This window comes from Ranitomeya imitator, chromosome 1, assembly GCF_032444005.1.
Source record: "Ranitomeya imitator isolate aRanImi1 chromosome 1, aRanImi1.pri, whole genome shotgun sequence".
NCBI lineage: Eukaryota > Metazoa > Chordata > Amphibia > Anura > Dendrobatidae > Ranitomeya > Ranitomeya imitator.
In genome coordinates, this window is record NC_091282.1 from 887,417,953 (window position 1) to 887,439,782 (window position 21,830).

Below are 21,830 nucleotides of genomic sequence, written 5' to 3' on the forward strand. Positions count from 1 at the left end.
AACGTTCGACCCTGTAAACCCCATCCACACCACAAATTGGCAGCTTGCTGTGTACATTTTTGCATAGGCAGGAAGTTGCCAATCGGTGTTTGGGGCGGGGTAATATAGAGTTCATGAATACGGAGGACTACATGGCAGTGGGTTTACTAGTCCTCTAGTGATAATCTAAGCAATTTTTATCAAAACTACAGCAAGCAGCCCAGTAAGTGATATGTTGCTGGAATCAGGGTCTCTGCCCCTATAGTATGTTGCTCTTAGATTAGGTGGCAAAACCTATTGACAGATTCCTTTGTAAGAGCAGTAGATAACATGCAGATGATAAATGGTAGATCAGTGGTAGTTACGCTGTAATTCCCACCTGTGGCTAGACAGAGGGACCTCTCCCAGGATGATAAAGTGATCTCCGCTTGAAACAGGGAAACTATTCCCACAGACGGGAGTACCAGAGAGTGATGTTCAAGAACACAAGTGTCATGTTGCTAATCCCAAACAGAAATCCAAGTCTTTCTGTTATCTGATTTATTTGTTTTAAACCTGTCACAGAAGGATGGATCATGCAATTCCTCAGCAAAAGTCTCCAAGGTGCGATAGTTTACGTGACATATGACCCTAATGACTGGTAAGATAAGCAATGTGTTTGTGATGCAGGGATAACATTATCTGCCTTGTTGAAAATACCATTGAAGACCCTTTTTTGGGGAAGGGTCTGGGGAGGGAGTTGCCTGTCAAATACCATCACTGAGTTGCGAAAAGTAATTTTTTTTGTTTTCGGACTATGAAGCCTTAAAGGGACACTGTCACCTGAATTTGGAGGGAACAATCTTCAGCCATGGAGGCGGGGTTTTGGGGTTTTTGATTCACCCTTTCCTTACCCGCTGGCTGCATGCTGGCTGCAATATTGGATTGAAGTTCATTCTTTGTCCTCCATAGTACACGCCTGCACAAGGAAATCTTCCCTTGCGCAGGCGTGTACTGTGGAGGATAGAGAATGAACTTCAATCCAATATTGCAGCCAGCATGCAGCCAGCGGGTAAGGAAAGGGTGAATCAAAAACCCCAAAACCCCGCCTCCATGGCTGAAGATTGTTCCCTCCAAATTCAGGTGACAGTGTCCCTTTAAGATGAGACGGTCTTATTGCACCTAGCAACACCATGAACTTTTACTTCATCTGAACTGGAATTAAAATGACCATCAACTATCCCTTCCGACTACCTCATACACATGAACTGGCTTGGTTGAAGGTTCTTGGAGGTCATGGAAAAAGATGTGAAATGGACATGCTAGTGACATCATTTGGAGAAGATAAAGATCCGATTTTTTTTTTTTTTGACTGCTGATCCTTTTTTTTGTTCTTTGGGAGATGTCTCATGTTGGCTCACTATTAGTGATGAGCGAGTGTACTCATTGCTGGGGTTTTCCCGAGCACGCTCGGGTGACCTCCGAGTATTTGTTAGTGTTCCGAGATTTAGATTTCATCGAACCAGCTGAATGATTTACAGCTACTAGCCAGGCTGAGTACATGTGGGGGTTGCCTGTTTGCTAGGGAATCCCCACATGTAATCAAGCAGGCTAGTAGCAGCAAATCATTCAGCTGCGGCGATTAAAGCTAAATTTCCGATCAGTCATAAATACTCGGAGGTCACCCAAGCAACGCGTACACTCGCTAGTAGAGAACACAGCAGTGCGAGCCCACCTTCATATGGTAGTCGGAAGAGATGGCTGACAACCAAAAGATCGGCCGAACCATTGTTGGGCCAGTAACTATTTATATTTAGTGTATGGGGGAGGAGACTTTAGTCTAATGTGTATAGGGGGCCTTCATAGTATCTTGGGCTTCCATGATTTTCTAATTTTAGTTCTAATAAAACATGGGAGGCTATATAAGTGTGGTATCCATAATATGGGATCAAAAAATGTCCGCCTGAAATAGTTTAACTGCAGGATAAGTTTGGGACAAAGTGACTTATTACCTCACATCTGAAATCCAAGAATAAATCAGTACACCTGTTTTTAATTAATATGAGTTTGTTTAATTCTAATATTTAGCAAACAATTCTATTTAGTAAAACTCTTTTCTATGGTAGTAATCCTATTTTCAGAGGGGTAATGTATTGCTGTAATCTTCGTGATTAGTTGGCTAGGGTTGTCAGACAATACCTATAGAAAATGTTGTTACTCTCGATCCTGAGAAATCGATGACGTTCATGGTAACTCCAGTAATGCTAATATTTTGAGCCAGGAAACTAGGATCTGGAAATAATGATGCCCCAGTCAATGGTGTAACAAGTAACACTAGGCATTACCAGTTGGTAGGAGATGTCTTCTCAAAATCAAACAGTCTGGGGCAGCTGTGAAATGGCAATGAGCGCCTTTTGATATGGTAAAGGTTTAAGGTGTCACTTTCAATTGTCATTGAGCTGAGAAAGGAAATGCATATTCCAAACCAGGGAGGAATGAGTTTTCTGTTAGAACTGGATATTGGGGTTGGGAGTCACCAGATTATTCAGGAATTGCAGAAAACCTAGATATCTCACAGTATCAGAATCCCTCTTTCATGACTACTGCAGGCGTGATCACAAGGAGGATTCGAGCTCCTGCCAAAATACTGAGTAACATGTCAAAAGACATGAATGTTATACTGGTGATTCATGGTATGTCATTCAGCACATAGTTATTGGTGCTGACCTAAGTGGATTTGTTCTAGCCAATGCTTGATGAATCACCTTGATATAGTTAATCACGTTTAATCAGATGAAGCTTTTGGGCATTTACTGCCGGATATAACCTTTAATAGTATTTGAGGCATAGAACACAGGCTTGTCAAAACGAGGTTCACTTGGCCCCGCTGCTTCCATCAAATACGCTAGGTCGATAACCTTTTCCTTCAAAGTAGTTCATTGATTCCACATTTGTCTTAATACAATATTGATAATTTTATTTTGTATATAGACCATTTGACCCGACAAAGGGGTCTGTACAACTCCTTAATCACGTTGACCATTTTGTCAGTGGAATCCATAAACTACTTTGATGGAAGAGATTCTCGACCTTGCATGTTTTCCCAAGCGAACCCTCGTTCTCAAGCCTGTCTTCATGACCACTAACGGACCAGTATGATTACTGTGAGAGGTGCCTTCAGTAGCTTTAACGTGATCAGAGGCTTTTATGAAATTGGAAGTGGGTGAGGGTTGAGATTTGGCACCCACCTGTCCACAGTAACAGTCTTGCCCTACCAAGTGCATCTGCTTGACTTTTCTGCTAATCTAAATTAAGTCTTTGGGCAGAATTAAGGGGAACCTGTCATGTTGGCAAAGGTATCAGATCTGCATGTAGAATGTTATAGAGAAGGAAGAGATGATGAGATATATATTAGTTGAGGAAACAAATCAACAAAACTTGTCTTGGTTGATATCCCAGGTGATTGTATACATATGAATCCAGTGGGCGGTCTCACTATGAATAAAATACAAGTCCTATTGAAACTTTTCCTAAAAATCTATATATCATTTTGCTAAGCTTCTCCTTCTCTATACCAGAACATCTGTATATTGGACAGACAGATTCAGTTTAAGAGTCCAACAAGGAAAGGCTACTGCTCATGTATAAACTAATCTAGACTAAAAGTGGAGTAGTTTTCCAAAAAAAACAAACCACTTGGATCTTTTTCAGTTTTAGACTTGATGTCCTCTTTTTGCTCAAAGAAGGCATAAAAAAATGCTTACCTGACCATTGAAGAAGGTGCCTGTTATATGAAGTGATGTTGCTAATTTGTATGCTTTAACTATACATTTTGGAATTATTCCAAAGGTTCCCTTTTCTTGAGGGTCATCTACATGATAAAATGGAGGTTGCATTCCAGTGCAGTTCTATAAATGAATATAATATGCTGTCTTTTTTCTACTTGCAGAAAGAAGCCTCCATTCTTGCCCTGTATATTTGTGTGCACAAGATGAGAGCAGCAATTCTGATCCCAACATGCACAGAGCCATCCCAATGACCAGTCAAGGCTTGATGATGTCTGCCTGCAATGATTTTGTTGAACATATTTGGAAACCTGGATCCTGTAAGAATTGCTTTCACCCAAAAAGTGATCACCGAAAACATCAAGCACCCTCAGGTGGGAAAACCAGCAACTTGCCAGTCCTGCCAAGTCTTAATGGGATTAGGATCAAGCAGGAGAACACAAACCAAGATGATGACATTATAATTGCTGCTCTGTATTCAAAGCCAACTATAGCAGTGAAACCCACAATGATTACATCAGAGACTGCGGAGGAATGGGCACAGCTAAACAGCACCGAGACGCTCACTCAGGTAATGGGAATCCTGGTGTTAATATATCAAAGAATCACATAGTTGCCAAACATTGGATCCTAAATATATCTAAGTCAACTATGTAAACAGGACATGAAAATACAGATGTGAGGAACAGATTTATCATTACAACTTTAATCTCCACACAACCTGGTGGACCAGGTGTGTGTGGTCTCCTGATTGTCAGCCAACATCAGCATGTTATATTTCCATGCCTCATCCTTTTTTATTCCAAGCCCAGGAAAGATAAGCCGCCACTATCCGTGGTGTCTGACTGTGGCTTACTTTACTTTCCCACACAACATCTTCAGGAGGATTCTGCCTGGAACCTGCCTGAAATGGTACTAAAAAACATCAAGAAGATTGAACATATGTACAGCAATGTCAAAATGACTTGCTGTGTATATGCTCTGTCTCTTGTAATTTCTGAACTTCTTTAGGCTTCAAAAGCTGTTAAGCCGCTAAAAGAAGTACCCTGTCCATTGTTCTAGCGCCGTTCTCCTCAACTCCAGTCCTCAAGAGCCACCAACAGCTCAGGCATTCAGGATTTCCTTAACATTGCACAGGTGATGGAATTCTTGCCTTTTCAGGTAATGCTATTATCACCTGGGCAATGCTGAGGAAATCCTGAAAACATGTCCTGTTGGTGGCTCTTGAGGACTGGAGTTGGGGAACACTGTACTAGCGGCTTCTGTTTGGAAGCCGCCACTATTTTATATACACCTCCTAAAAGGAAAGAGGATGGCAAAGTCGTTGCAAAAAACATCTGAAAAGACGTCTGAGAAGACACTTCAGGGACAGCGCCACCAGCATTTTCCTGAAGTGTCTTAAAAAATGATGCGGGCATAAAATAATGGCTAACAGATTGCCCTGTGTCCTCCCTAACCTTATCTCACTTTCGCAGGCAGGCTTTCTTAAAGGCCCATCAGCGACTCTTAATATTAGGAAGGTGTTTCTAGTAATAGACAAAATTCAATCTTGTTAAGATCGGAGTTGTAGTAAAGAAGCACCAGCTACAGTATCTATCGATGCAGAAAAATCCTTTGACAATATTAATTGGGATTGGCTATATACGGTACTATCTAACTTGACTGTCAGGCCCCTTCTTTAGTTATTTACCCAACTTGTATTCCTCCCCAAAGGCACAAGTCTGTACCTCAGGCTTGTTGTTAAAGCCTTTCCCTTTGGAAAAAGGAACAACGCATCGGCTTGTCTCATCTCCCTTTCTCTTTAACCTAGCCATAGAACCACTAGTACGTATCTTATTGAACCCAAACACTTTTTTTCAGGTATAAGCCTATGTGCACACGTTGCGGATTTTGCTGCGGATCCGCAGCGGATCTGCAGCTGCGGGTCCGCAGCAGCTTTCCATGCGTTTACAGTACAATGTAAACCGCAGCGGAATCCGCACAAAGAATTGACATGCTGCGGAATGTAATCCGCTGCGGAATGTAACCCGCAGCATTTCGACTCGTTTTTTTCCGCAGCATGGGCACTGCGGATTGCAGTTTCCATAGGTTTACATTGTACTGTAAACGCATGGAAAGCTGCTGCGGATCCGCAGCAAAATCCGCAACATGTGCACATAGCCTAAAGATTAATAAGAAGACGATACAAGCATCTTTCTTTGCAGATGATATTATTCTGTTCCTCGCTAAACCCACCTAGCAGCAGTTATCAGCCTTCTCAAGGACTTTGGCTTATATTTGGGATTTAAAATTAATGTTAAGTGTGAAATACTCCCCTTAACCGAAAGCGGGAAATCTGTCCTCAAAATACTCCTCTTGGGGGCATAGCCCTTGTGCCATCATTCATAACATACCTGGGGATTAGAATTGGATGAATTATATAAAAATTATTATTCAACTAAAATCCCAGCAAGACATTGCGCTATCATTTATGGGCAGAGCCCACCTTATTAAAATAAGCATGGCCAAGTTGATGTACCAACTGCAACTCCTTCCGCTGCTACTCAAACACTCTGACATTAATTCACTTAATAAAGCTTTTAGCCAATTACTTTGGAGAGGGAAACCTCCCTGAATTTGTTTGCCTAAACTCATGGCTTCTAGGGATGATGGGGGTATAAACCTTCCTAGCACTAGAAATTACAATTTAGCCTGTCTTGCACAGTATATAGTGGATTGGACACACTTACTGACTCTACCCTAGAACCAGACGTCGCCTATTCCTTTAATCTTATAAAAATATTGTATTCATGCCTTGCCGCTCTACCCATGACAATTAAGCACTCACTAGTTTTTAGGGATACGAGAGCAGCCTGGAAGATGGTCAGAAAAAAGTCCGGCCTCTCCTTAAGAATCTCAAAATATCTTCCTTTGTGGAAAAATCCTGAATTTACCCAGGGCTTGGACAATAAGCTCTATTCCATGTGGCGTAAGGCAGGTATTTTTATTGTTTCCCATCTTCTCTATAAAATGGAATTTAGATGGCTGACAAACGCCAAGTGCCTTAAAAAATACCACCTCCATCCCTCCCCTTACTTACAGTACGAACAGGGTAGGCTCTCAATTATGTCCAGTTGGCATGATGCTACTTTTGAATCTAAACAAAACGACCTTGGTAACATTCTTCTTTACCCAATGGGTACCCCATCAACATCACTACTGTATTCCATGATGACACTTAATCTACTGGGAGTAGATCCCGACACCTACTATTGGAAGCTACATTTGCACTATGTTGATATCCCATCTAAAATTGGAACAAGGTGGTCCACATTCTGAAACAACATGATCAATGAAGCTTGGAGGGAAACTCAATTTAAGCATATGCATGGGGCTATTTTCGCAATCAGTATTTCTAAAACGAGCCCAACAGGTAGGTTAACTGCTTTCCCCAAATGCCAACTGCTTAATTCTGATCTTAATCATGGCATTTTCCTGTGCCCCGTTACTACTTCCTTTTTGGAAATCGGTGTCAAATTCAGCAAGCCACTTTATAGCTCATTACGTCCCCTATCTCCTACACTACTGGGAAGACTCAGAGCTAGATAAAGTGTCTGCAAAGCTCCTCCAAAACTTTTACATACCATAGTATTATTATTGAAGAGATTAATTCTTAAACGTTAAAACCCCTCTATACCTGAACTGATAACTCAACTTAAGCATTACATGGAGATTGAACAAGGTGATACCATTACAAATAAAAAATCACAAGCAGGTAAATTTCTACTAAAATAGAAACGGTTTATTGGAAAATACTACAATGAGGAAAAAAAATAAAATTCTACAACCTTTCGTATCAACTGTGTGGTACATTCTGGAAGGTCTTAAGAACAATTTGGGCCAGCTCCGAATTGATAGCTGACTGAGACTGTGAGAAACTATGGCTAGATAACCATCGATAGAATTAATACTTAGTCCTCTTTTTGATGGCCTTTATGATGACTTGTTTTGTTTAACCCTTTTTGACTTTTTGTTTCCCTTGTGGTCTTCCAACTAAGACTTTGAGTACCAATTGACTGAATGATCTCCGATAAGTATCCCGAAAATGTCATGGACCAAATTCTACCCAGACTGTGTACTGGACAAAAATGTTACCAATCTAATTTGTTTTAATTACTTTTAACAGATCTTCTATCTTTATATTTTTTTAATGTGATTTTTACTTTTAATGTAGTATCTTTCTTTATATTTTCAGGTTAGCTGGAAAGAATCCTCAACAGTCAGTCCTATCCTGAAGTCTGGGGATATTTCAAATGATCTTCTGGATAAATATGCAAAGCCTTTCCCTCAGAATTTCAGCTTGTCCAACAATGCACCTCAATATGTTTTCAATGGATTGTCAAATCCTGACAAGATCGAGTTCAATGCAGTGCAGAATTTAACGTACGTCAGCCACTTTGGTGGTCAGCTTGACAAAGCTGTGTTTCTCAAAGAAAAGTTGCCGTCACCTTCCGACGGATGTACCCTGTTATCAAAACAAAAAATAGATGGAGGAACGAAGAAGCTGAACGTCCTCCAACCTGGATTTGCATCATCTCCCAAAGGAAGCCCTAATTCAGGTTCAGCTAGTGAGTTATTCGTCAAAACCGGTCAAGAATTGTGCAATCAAGCAATGTCTGCGAATGATCGCAAACCATGCCATAACTCACAACCTGCATCTAGTAAGAGCATGTTCTTCAGCAGAACGAAAGTATCTCTTCATTCTGAGTCACATAATGTCTCCGAGACACTCTCGTGTGCTAATATGAAGACCAGCCCTCTTAAATCTCCAACTTTTACAGATTCCCCAACTCCGCTTCCGTCGTCTGTATTACCAGTGGATAGAAGGAACAATGAACCAATTTACGCTGAAAGTACTAAAAGAAAAGGTGTGAACAAGGGCACGAAAACCGTAATGCCAGCAGAGAAAACGAATTCTAGGCAAGAAGAAAATGGCACCAAGGAGAAGCAATGTGTTGGCGTTGAGAGCGCGTTGCAGGAGTCGACCACACATGTGGCAGCTAGGATAACAGTCATGGCTGCACACACAGAAGAAGACAACAGGACAATCTATTTGAGCAGCCCTGACTCTGCAGTTGGGGTTGAGTGGACATGCGGTAGTCCATCCTCTGTGGAGAATGTAAATCTCTCGCCTACGTTTCTCTGGGCTGAAAGGAACCACGGAAAAGGTTTTGATGTCAATAAAAAGTACCAGTCTTCATTATCACAGAAATTCCAGTGTAGCTCCAGTCTGGTACTGCCAGCTAAAACTACCAAACTTGAGAATGTTTCTACTTCCAAGTTCTCATCCCCAACACACACTACTGGGATCTTTTCCTCAACGTCCCATAAAAAGGAACCCTTGGAATTGAATGACAGATGTCTGCTGACTGGAGACCGTAGGCAGAGGATCACGCACACAACATGGAGCCAGCAGTGCAGGATTGATGAAGAAGAGGAGGAGGAGACCTCGCCTCCTCCATCACATCCACGTGCAAGTGCCATAAGCAATGGACAGCCTGGTGCACCCAGCTATATTTCTAAGGAAAGGGACACCTTAGATGATCAGAGAGGCATGAGCAAATCTGTCTCCTGTCCGGTTGAACTGTTAAAAGCAAGCACCGACATTGAAGACTCTTCTGAGGCGCCGCCTCCGCCGCCAAAGAAACAGACCAGGTATGAGCTATTTGTGGCTTAATTGCACTCTTTAATTCTAAAATTCCTGAATCTGTTGGGTAATACAGGATGCATTCATTAGATGGGATACTTACAGGATTTGGCACAGGATACTCATCAGCCTGATCACAGCGATTATTAAGATGAAGTAATCGCCTCCGCAAGGAAGGGAAATTATAGTGTGGTCATAAATAAAAGGTTTTGAATATAAATCATATGCTACAAATATAGCAAACACTAAACTGTCTGCCTGTGTGCTACACTATTAGCATAGCACGACACATGCTTTACACAGTGATACCGCTCTAATACTATAGGGAATAAATGGCGCGCTATGTAAACAGCGTATATTTATGGCATAGAGCACCCATTTGCCACATCTGTATGTCAGTGTGGCCCAGTAGAGCAAATGCATGGCCTACGTATAAAAATGTCCAAATGTAGTATTTAAATGCCTTGCTATCACCCCCACCCTTACACTATATCAGGACCCTTTCACCTGGTCTACCACTGGCTTAGATTTTATTAGCATCACTGCTGGCGAAATAGCTCATGCTCCGTATACCCACATATACCAGCCTTAATGGGGGGCTTTACCAACTATCCTATTCTGTACGGAAACCAAAAAGGTATAGACAAGTGTATATGAGCGGCTTTTATACTGTAGTGAGCAGTGTGATTGCACCCCTAAAAAAAAAAAAAAAATTATTATAGGAAATCTGTCAGCGGGTTTGTGCTACCTAATCTGAGACCGGGTCCCTAATTCTAGCGATGTGTCACATACTGGGCTGCTTGCTCTAGTTTTGATAATCTCCTGCTAAGTGATTTTTATCCGGACTAGTAAACCTGCTGCCAGGTAGTCAAGCATATTCAGAAGCTCTATATAACCCCGCCCCCTCCACTGATTGGCAGCTTTCTGCCCATGCACAGTGTACACAGAAAGCTGCCAACAGGAACACATGGGCTACTTGCACAGTGAACAAGTCTGTATGATCATGTTCACACACCACCAAGAAACCTGAAGACACAAAAGAGAATAGTAAAACCAAAAACACTCAGTTTGAAAAAATGTTGCAGTAATCCGCAAGTGCTAGTAAAAGATGTAAAAAACAGGGTATTTGGTTGATACGTTTTTTGCAAAAAATGTATACTAAGCTGCTCTACCAATCTTCACGGTATACCCTTATCAGAGCAGTCCTAACTAATGTATGCAATCCCTATCTGATGTATTTAAAAACCTGATCATCTGTATATTACCTGTGTGAACAGGGTTCAGAGAGGAAAAATCCATGTGTGCATACAGGGCAGAACAGCTTTTGTGCAGATAGCCCAAGAGGAGTGGTGGAACTCCCCAGTCTTGTAGACACAAGAGAACAATTATGGAAACAGGAACACATGGGCTACCTGCACAGTGAACAAGTCTGTATGATCATGTTCACACACCACCAAGAAACCTGAAGACACAAAAGAGAATAGTAAAACCAAAAACACTCAGTTTGAAAAAATGTTGCAGTAATCCGCAAGTGCTAGTAAAAGATGTAAAAAACAGGGTATTTGGTTGATACGTAAAAAAATTATTATAGGAAATCTGTCAGCGGGTTTGTGCTACCTAATCTGAGACCGGGTCCCTAATTCTAGCGATGTGTCACATACTGGGCTGCTTGCTCTAGTTTTGATAATCTCCTGCTAAGTGATTTTTATCCGGACTAGTAAACCTGCTGCCAGGTAGTCAAGCATATTCAGAAGCTCTATATAACCCCGCCCCCTCCACTGATTGGCAGCTTTCTGCCCATGCACAGTGTACACAGAAAGCTGCCAATCAGTGATGGGGGCGGTGTTATATAGCGCTCCGTGTTCAGAGAACTGCTAGATCTGCAGCCGACACAACTGATTTTATCAAAATGACAGCAAGAAGCTCCCTAAGTGATTCATCACTGACTCTGGGTCTCACATGGGGTAGAAAAACCTTGCTGACAGATTCCCTTTAATAATGTGGGCTCATAAAACCCTTTTAAAGTGTTAGCATTCAGAATTGTAGAGAATATACAGGAGATCTGTGTGTTCTTGTTTTCCATCACATTATTAATTCTAAAGGGTTTTTCCGGTCTTCGCTAGTAAGTGGTTTAGATGAAAGTTCAGTGCAATGGAATGTCCTCTATACTATTCTGCTTTGCTCATAGCCTGCGGTTGGAAGATGCTTTAGTGTGTTTCCCCCCCCCCCCCTAATTACAAGAACATACTAGTCTAAGTAAAGATCCGGGTGTGCCAAGAGTCTGGAAGCTACACTGTGAAATGTGTGCCTACATGGGGTTCCCAATACTGTTCATACCGTGGGGCACTGATATCTGACACACGCCTTGTGGCAGAAGAATCCTCATAAACCAGGTAGTCAGTGCTGCCATCTATATTTCAGTTTTCTATTGCTGTTTATGGAAGTTGAAGGGGCCTGTCACAGGGTTAAAAGTATTCAGTTTGCGCTGCTCTCTTGAGTATTGTGTTTTTGTTTTTTATATATAGAGTCCACCATACGGTTCCTGAGATATGAACCGTTTTATTTAGTGACTATTCTTATAGTCTTTACTAGTGAGGAGCGAGTGTACTCGTTGCTCAGGGGGTCTCTGAGTATTTGTAACTGCTCGGAGATTTAGTTTTCGTTGCCTCAGCTGCATGATTTACGGCTGCTAGACAGGCTGAATATACGTGGGGATTCCCTAGCAACCAGGCAACCCCCACATGTACTCAGGCTGGCTAGCAGCCGTAAATCATGCAGCTGCGTCAACAAAGTCTAAATCTCCGAGCAGTTACAAATACTTGGAGACACAACCCCCCCCCCCCCCCCCCCCCCGAGCAACGAGTATATTCGCTCATCACTAGTCTTTACAAAGGGGCCGATTATCACAAGGTAATATAGTAACATAGTTAGTAAGGCCGAAAAAAGACATTTGTCCATCCAGTTCAGCCTATATTCCATCATAATAAATCCCCAGATCTATGTCCTTCTACAGAACCTAATAATTGTATGATACAATATTGTTCTGCTCCAGGAAGACATCCAGGCCTCTCTTGAACCCCTCGACTGAGTTCGCCATCATCACCTCCTCAGGCAAGCAATTCCAGATTCTCACTGCCCTAACAGTAAAGAATCCTCTTCTATGTTGGTGGAAAAACCTTCTCTCCTCCAGACGCAAAGAATGCCCCCTTGTGCCCGTCACCTTCCTTGGTATAAACAGATCCTCAGCGAGATATTTGTATTGTCCCCTTATATACTTATACATGGTTATTAGATCGCCCCTCAGTCGTCTTTTTTCTAGACTAAATAATTCTAATTTCGCTAATCTATCTGGGTATTGTAGTTCTCCCATCCCCTTTATTAATTTTGTTGCCCTCCTTTGTACTCTCTCTAGTTCCATTATATCTTTCCTGAGCACCGGTGCCCAAAACTGGACACAGTACTCCATGTGCGGTCTAACTAGGGATTTGTACAGAGGCAGTATAATGCTCTCATCATGTGTATCCAGACCTCTTTTAATGCACCCCATGATCCTGTTTGCCTTGGCAGCTGCTGCCTGGCACTGGCTGCTCCAGGTAAGTTTATCATTAACTAGGATCCCCAAGTCCTTCTCCCTGTCAGATTTACCCAGTGGTTTCCCGTTCAGTGTGTAATGGTGATATTGATTCCCTCTTCCCATGTGTATAACCTTACATTTATCATTGTTAAACCTCATCTGCCACCTTTCAGCCCAAGTTTCCAACTTATCCAGATCCATCTGTAGCAGAATACTATCTTCTCTTGTATTAACTGCTTTACATAGTTTTGTATCATCTGCAAATATCGATATTTTACTGTGTAAACCTTCTACCAGATCATTAATGAATATGTTGAAGAGAATAGGTCCCAATACTGACCCCTGCGGTACCCCACTGGTCACAGCGACCCAGTTAGAGACTATACCATTTATAACCACCCTCTGCTTTCTATCACTAAGCCAGTTACTAACCCATTTACACACATTTTCCCCCAGACCAAGCATTCTCATTTTGTGTACCAACCTCTTGTGCGGCACGGTATCAAACGCTTTGGAAAAATCGAGATATACCACGTCCAATGACTCACCGTGGTCCAGCCTACAGCTTACCTCTTCATAAAAACTGATTAGATTGGTTTGACAGGAGCGATTTCTCATAAACCCATGCTGATAATTATTAAGGTAATTATGCAAAGCGGCCTAAAGACCATAAATATCAGCACTATATATAAAAGCCTCATATGTCTGGAAAGCAAGTTTTGAAATCTTCAGTGTTCAGCTCCTACGATACTGGAGATCTGTCTTTAGGATAGGTCATCAATATCAGACGGCATTGGTACAACATTCGGCGCCCCCACTGATCAGCTGTTATCACCTCCTATTCACTCAGTAAGTGCTGATGTATCACCTCCTGTCGCTGCCAGAGCTACTGACAGCCGATAGGAGGGGTGCCAGGCTTGGAATTCCCCTTTGATTTGATATTAATAACTTACCCTAAGGGCTCATGCAGACAACCGACAAAACAGCGGATCCCAACACAACCGATGTTGGTCTTTAGATCTGTGCACATATGCAATTTTCTGTCCGAGAAGAAAAATACAGCATGCACAAATTACATCCAATTTTCGGATCGATTTCGGCCGTTCAAGTCAATAGGTCCGTGGAAAAAATTGAATCGCACTTTGCCATACAAGTCAATGGGTCCATGGAAAAAAAAATCAAGCTGCACTTGGATGACATCTGAGTGCAGTCCGATTTTCACAAAATGGAGAAATTTCTTTTCTTTATATCCTTTAATCATTGGCTGGGAAGCCCCATCATGCACATCGTATGGGAGGTGATTTTGGATGATTTTTAAGTGTATAGGGGCTTTCAGACAAACAGATTATCTGTTTAAGACCTGGCCCTTCCATTTTGGAGATAAAGTTTAGGCCCTGGCTGCATTGCAACTTTTTGTAGCGCTACTAATTGATTTTAACTATTTAGCTCCAGCTTTAGTCCAAAGCAATACATAAGATTTGTATGCGATTGGGTGGACCGCAGCTGTTGCAGTGTAGCCAAGGCCTAAACATCCAAATGGTGTTCTTGGTCCATTTATTTTTCCTCTTAATCTATGGGTTAGTTAAGTCGGCATTTGCCCATAAATCCTTTCTAGCTTCAGCTTTGCACTTAGCGCAGTCGGATGAGTAGAGAGCATGTAATGCCAGTTATGTAACCCGTTTATTTCTAATCGCACTCCACTTTTCCTTTCTGCCAGAAACTTCATGCCGCTTAACTCTATAATGCTGTGTAATTGGGAAAAGGTCACTTCACGTAATGATGTGCCTGACTTTTTGTCTGATAGCAATTATCATCACCCTCCTCCCAGCACTCATCACAACATTCCTTAAAGGCATTGTGCAGCAGATGACTTTCCATCTACACACCACATACAAGTGTGTGACTTGATAGCTCCTGTCACTGACCTGTGCCATAAGATGAATGGGATCATTGACTCTGGACACACAAAAGGTTGTCTGTTAGGTTAGATCAACACATGACTGTGAACATTATCTCCATTTCTCACGTCCCTTCCAGCCAAGATGGTGATACCCCCTTCCAAATTCCACTGCTTGTCTTAAAAATCACATTATATGAAGACAAAACGTGCTTTCAACTTATATGATCTTTCACTTGTTTGATGTGATTATGCCTAATGTACACGCATTGCCGCTGGCGGACAAAGAATATATACTGATGCATTAATCCTGGTGGCCAGTCATGGCTAATAGATGGGTTCTAAAGCCCCCGTCACACATAGCGAGATCGCTAGCGAGATCGCTGCTGAGTCACAAGTTTTGTGACGCAACAGCGACCTCAGTAGCGATCTCGCTATGTGTGACACGTAGCAGCGATCAGGCCCCTGCTGTGAGATCGCTGGTCGTGTCGGAATGGCCTGGACCGTTTTTTGATCGTTGAGGTCCCGCTGGGTAGCACACATCGCTGTGTTTGACACCTTACCAACGACCTTGTTGACAGGACGTCCTATTGAATCATCATGAAATAGCATCGTTCTACAGGTCGCTACAGGTCCCCGCATCGCTGCTGCGTCGTTGGGGAGATCGCACTGTGTGACATCTCACCAGCGACCACATAGCGACGCAGCAACGATCCCTGACAGGTCGTATCGTTGTCGGGATCGCTTAAGCGTCGCTATGTGTGACGGGGCCTTTACATGTGTGCCTCTATATGCTAATGACGTACTCCTATGGGGGATGGTGGACACACATTTTCTCATTTGTTATGTACATTACATTGAAAGACTTTCCGTGGCCCCAACTCTTTGCACTCCCAGAGATCCGGACTGTGATGCTTAGAGGGGTTGTCCACTACTGTGGACCCCTTATTGATGGCCCTAGGGTGCTGCAGGAAATCCATAATTGCTTCCCGGATCAGTTGTTTGTCACCCACTGGTCTCCTGACATTGTCATGAGGCCGCTGATCGGCTGCAGCCTTCACAGTTGGGTCCGTGCTGAAGAAACACTGTCCTTCCTTTTGAACATAAATGTGAAACTAGCAGAGGACACTGGGCTGAAAACAATGGAGCAGTTCCAGTTTCTGAGGCAAGTATACAGTAGATCCTTTTTTATTTGCAACACCCTGGGCCTTTAATAACGAATTATCCAATGATGGACAATTCCTTTAAGGGATCACTGTGCCCACTTTAAGGCATACATTGCTCCGTACAGCACAGTGCCATACTTCTGATTGTGACTATGCTTGATGTTGCAGCTTTGTCGATCAGCAGTGGTGTTGAGCTTCTAATCCCCACCAATATTGAGGTATCTGCACACAGTCTTTTACTTGTGGGCAAAACCCCCTTGTTTTTCCAATAGAAAGACTCTTCAGGACATGTCAGCATTTTTTTTTTCTCCTGAAATCTCTTTTGGACGTTTCCTGAGCACTTGTTTAAAGTTTTTGACCACCTGTCATCAGAGCGGAAAATGCCTGAAGAATTTTCAGCTAGCGTCTTGTAGTTGCTTGGAGTCTTTGGAAACCTGAAGCCATTAAGGTGCTCCAAAGACTTTACATACGCGCCTCAAGCATATTCCGAGTGCTTTTTCAGGTGGTTTTGGAGCAGTCCTGCCTGAAAAACATGTGTACACATAACCTTATGCTGATGGCGCATCCTAAATTAGAAAAAGGAAAAAGTAAAAAAGCTTTCAACAGTGACGTAGCTAGAGTCCTAGGGGCCCAGGTGCAAAATTTTGACCTTGGACCCCATCAACATGTTGGTCATATATACGGGCCCCTGTAATAATGTCCTTAGTCCAGACGCCCAACCTGTAATGTCTCCCTTCCTGGCACTTGTTCTTTGGTAATGTCCCCTGTCTTGGCACCTATCTTGTAGTAATGGCACTCTTCAAAATATATTCTTCTTCTACCCTCTCCCATGACAAGCGGTGTCTTTTCCTCCTCCATAGCCATCGGAGGGGCTCGCTGGAGTCATGTATAGCTATCATGGTCAAAAGAAACCACTCTAAGGTTGGAGAGCCCCCTGACTCCACCTTCTATGACCACGATCGTTATACAAAAAATTAAAATAAATTCACAAAGTATCATTAAACTCACTAAAAGATATGCCATACTGCACAACCCCTTTGAGGCACTTGGTGGGGTTGACTATTAGGACCTGGTAGACTGGCACTGTATGGGCCACAGTTTGCAGAAGAATTTGCAGATGGCTAAGCATCCTTTCGCCTTGTGTTTCACACTCATGAATCATATGAGTGGTATTGAGACACGATGGGCTGCTATGGAGATGGTATGTGTCGTGTACACACTCTTCCTGGCACGGACTGAGTAACATTTATCAAAGGCAGAACCTGTTCCAGTTATAGGGTTCAGGCTGTGTTTTTGTTCCAGAAGACTTCAAAGCCTTACATGGCATTTGTTTGCTAATTCCCAGTAGCAGAGCCTCTTGGAGGAGCTTGGAGTTATGCAAAGAATTCCTTGTGTCCTTGAATCCGGAGACAGTCTCACAATGACCTGCTACCTTCTATGAGCACATCGCTGGCCACCTCTTCCCACAGCCTCCATGGCAAGGACTTGTAGATTGGCCTAGTTGCAATCTACTCTGCGCTTTGATTGCCATTCGATTTTGCTGCTTAAGGCTACTTTCACACTTCTGTCTTTTCAGATCCGCCACAATCCGTTGATTTTTGAGAATGCAGGATTCTGCATTTTCCCATAGACTTGTATTAGCGACGGCTTGTGACGGATGGCCATCCGTTTCATCCGTCGTGCACTGTATCCGTCGCAAAATAGCGGTCCGTCGTGCAGGGAAAACGTTAATTGTAACGTTTTTTGTGCACGTCGGAAAATCCGTCAGCGACGCATCCTGCGCTGCCCATCGTCTGCTCCAATGGATGCCTATGGCTACTTTCACACTTCCGTCGGTACGGGGCCGTCACAAATGCTGTAAAACTGCATCCGCTGCCCACGTTGTGCTACATTTAGCACAACGTGGGCAGCGGATGCAGTTTTACAACGCATCAGCTGCCCATTGTGATAAGCGGGGAGGAGGGGGCGGAGTTTCGGCCACACATGCGTGGTCGAAAATGGCGGACACGTCGCACAAAAAAAGTTACATTGAATGCTTTTTTGTGCGTCGCGTCTGCCAAAACATGACGGATCCGTCGCAAGACGGATGCGACGTGTGCCCATCCGTCGCTAATACAAGTCTATGGGCAAAAAACGCATCCTGCCAGCACATTTGCAGAATCCGTTTTTTGCCCATAACGTCAGATTGCGACAGAGGAAAAAAGACGTGTCCAAGTAGCCTAAGCCATCAGCTTTACAGCTCAAAAGCTAAAGAGGACACCCCGAGGTAACACTAGTGCAAATACAACTAAGCTTTGACTGGTTTTCTAGTAATTTTGGTGCATTCAATACCCCACATATTAATATAGAAAAGAGGAGAATGGGGTTAATGATTGTTAATGTTCCAAGGAGAGCAAACATTCACCATCACAATGTCTTCTTTCAGAAACATTCCTGTTAATTATGCCTGGACTAGGTTGCCTTTCCACATATTTGTGCAGAGCTTTTATCTTTTTGTTTTGTACCTGTTCCAAGTCTAATCACCCAGAAATATGTACATCGTTAGCCAAGCACAGCTTCAGTTTAGTGGAAGATCTGATGGTTATTAAAGGTGTTGTGTCTGCTGATCCTCACCTGTACGCTGCCATGTATGATGGTGTTAGGATGGCAGTAGGGATAGCATTGAATACTTGTTCAGACACTTTCCATATGTATGTATTTTACTCCAGATTCAATTGGAATTTGGCCTCCATCGCCTGGATCTTTAAAGGGTTAATCCCATGCCATAAAGTAATATTCATAAAGGATAAGTCTAGGATATGTATTTTGTGAATGGTGAGGTCCTCGTAAACCCTGACAATGATGGGGCTGGAGCTTTGACTCTGCATGATGGGGCCATAAAACCTAATTAAGACATCTGTGAAACGCTGATCAAGTTTGGACCACGATGCATGGACTGTCCATGGGTTTCCCAACCTGAATGTGACCGCCTCATATATGCCTATGAGGGTGTCCAGTATGGGCCAGGAGACCTGTCGCAAGTCTGACCACCATGGAGCTGTACATGGACCATGTTTCACAAACGTCTGAGTTAGGCCTTAAGTCTCCCATATACATTAGATTAATGTCAGGCGCATTTTCCGATATTGATGGATTAGGACGAGTCGCTAATCTATTTGAGAACGCCGACCAACTGAATGTAGGTGATGTCGATTGGGCATGTCCTATCTCAGGCAAATACAGATGATTCTGGACAACCATTGTAAAGGACTCCACATTTATGGTCAGATAGTACTGGTACAACGTACAAATGAACCAGGGAAGGGGGTCTCTTGTGCACAGCAGCCAACAGTATCCCCGTATGTCCGGCTCTTGTCGTGTAGGTGCGGTATACGCTCCTGTGTGACTACAGTAGTTCCAATGTTGGCTTGTGTTAGGGAGGCACAATACTGATCGTTGTGCTCCATTTCAAAAGTGCATTTTTGTGGAAAGAAAAACCTGTTTTACTGCTCCCTAATTCATCTGTTAAGGATAGAGAACAGGACGTGTCACTTTGTGCATCCTGGTCTGCCAGCACTAATTTGTGTTTTGCGATACTTTAAAATGGAAAAAAGTCGTTCCCCCTAGTAATGACATCAAAACTTTACATCGGAATGCTTTACGTGAATCTGACTCTTCTCATTTCTAAACTTTTAAAGTCGCTCGTTTTCCAAAGTAAAGTTCTAGGGAAAAAAATAATAAAATTGTTACTCATGACTCTTTTGTGCTTTATTGCTGTCCCAAGGCATCTGAAAATGAACAAAAGTAGCGGTGAACTGGAGAAACTGAGTCTTGGCTCAGTGGAGAGTCTCGGAGAATCGTTTAAGGCGACGAACATCAGCAGCTCAAATGTGAACATTAACGTCAGCTTCAGTACTGACTCTATGGACAGCCTGGACTCCAGGACGTGTAGTGAAGGAGGTAATGAGATCTAGCTGCTTCTGCAGCTCATTTGTTTACTCGTCTTTTTAGTTGCATGTTTCTTCATAAAAAAATTAGACTAGGATTTAATGTAGCCACTAATGGCAGGTAGACATCTAACCGGGCTTACTCTATTCCATGAGCATAGACAGTCTGATGTTTCGCTTTTCTGTATATACTGTATAGTAAAGGGTTTTGACGCTATCCACTATCTACAGGATATGTCGGGGGATGACCAACGGCTGGGACCCGCTCCAAGTCCTAGAGCGGGGCTGTAAGGGACCGGTGGAAAAAGCTGAGCAGGATACTCGGTGACAGTCCTATAGAGAATGAACAGAGTGGTAGTGTGGATATCGAGCCATCCCTACATTCAGACTGAGCTTTGCAGAGCTGCATTTTCGGGATCAGTGGTGGTGCCAACAGTTGGAAACCCACTGATGAGCACATTATATCACTTTCTTACTAGAAATAACCATTGAAGTCATTTAAATGGGTATTCACATAATTGATGGCATTTCTTTATCACTTGGTATCAGACCTCCGGGGACTACGTGATCCTTAACATGAAGAGGCCTAAAACCTAAACCTTGACAGTGTTTCCTCAGTCCTCACTACTGCACACCTCCATACAAGTGAATGGGGCCAACTGCACAGATGGGTGTCTGGGAGCGCTGCTGCAGAGAAAATCTTTATAAGGATACAGCATGGAGATGGATAGTTTTGCAGTTCCTTCATTCTCAGGATTAGTGGATTCCCAGAGATCAGACCTCCAGTGTTCATTAAAGGGGTTTTCCCATAAACGCACGTTCAGTTTAATCAATAATTATTGGAATAATAATAACTTCCACAATTTGGATGTGTTTAATTTAAAATATTCCTGTGCTGAGAGAATCTTATAAATGTGTCCTTGCTGTGTACTATGTAATGGTCGTGTCTGACTGTACAGGAACATGGTCTGATCGTACCACATCTCCTAGGCAGGGGAGGAAGCAAAAGAGTATACAGGCAGGACAGAAGGGGATCCCAGCTAATTCTTTATTTGAAGTAAAACATTGTTTAAAAACGGGCAGTGAAATGTTTTACTTCACAGAAACAATCAGCTGTGATCTCCTTCTGTTCTGCCTTTTATAGTCTTTTGCTTCCTCCCCTGCCCAGGAGATGTGGTATGATCAGATCATGTTCCTGTATGGTCAGACATGGCACACAGCAGGGGCACATTTATAAGATTATCTCAGCACAGGAACATTTCATTTACACACATCCAATTGTGGAAATGTATTATTATTCAAAGATGTATTGATGAAAATGAACTTATGTTTGTGGGGAAAACCCCTTTAAGTCATGGCATAGATAACCATGTTAGCTTTTTATTAAATGAGTGTATGCCATCACATTCCATGATGGGCATAGCCAATTTAAAGGGGGTTATCTCATGAAGACCACCTGTGTTTCAACAGAAGTGGGAAATTGGCTGAACACGTCCATGTTCTCTAAATCCCTTGACGATAAAGCCAGCTCATCTCCTGTTCTATAGTGTTTGTTCCAGGATGCAGGGAACCCACTATGATCAGATGTCCTTACTAAATAAGAGAGTTGTGCCTGGTAATAAAAACATATACATATTTGAATAATGTAATTTTTAGTGATGTGACCATAAACTTGATGTTTCGTTCCCTGCGAGCTGGAACATCTTTTTTTCTCTAAGCCCTTGCTATCATTTGAGTGCAGACCAGATGTATTGCGGATGATAAGTAGTATTACAGGGCAGTTTTTGCAGGATCCCATGTACGGTATGTCCTAATAGGGCACAGGAAAAGGGGTTTTG

General features: G+C 42.7%; 1 protein-coding gene across 1 annotated transcript in view; it reads left to right on the forward strand.

Moving 5' to 3' along the window:
- PRAG1 (PEAK1 related, kinase-activating pseudokinase 1) overlaps positions 1 to 21,830 on the forward strand; it is a 45,022-nt gene that overhangs the window by 10,136 nt on the left and 13,056 nt on the right. The window contains exons 2-4 of the mRNA XM_069743130.1: positions 3,908 to 4,314; positions 7,978 to 9,437; positions 19,830 to 20,005. Coding sequence (XP_069599231.1) covers positions 3,976 to 4,314; positions 7,978 to 9,437; positions 19,830 to 20,005 — 1,975 coding nt within the window. The 5' untranslated portion in view covers positions 3,908 to 3,975. The remainder of the gene's footprint in view (positions 1 to 3,907; positions 4,315 to 7,977; positions 9,438 to 19,829; positions 20,006 to 21,830) is intronic.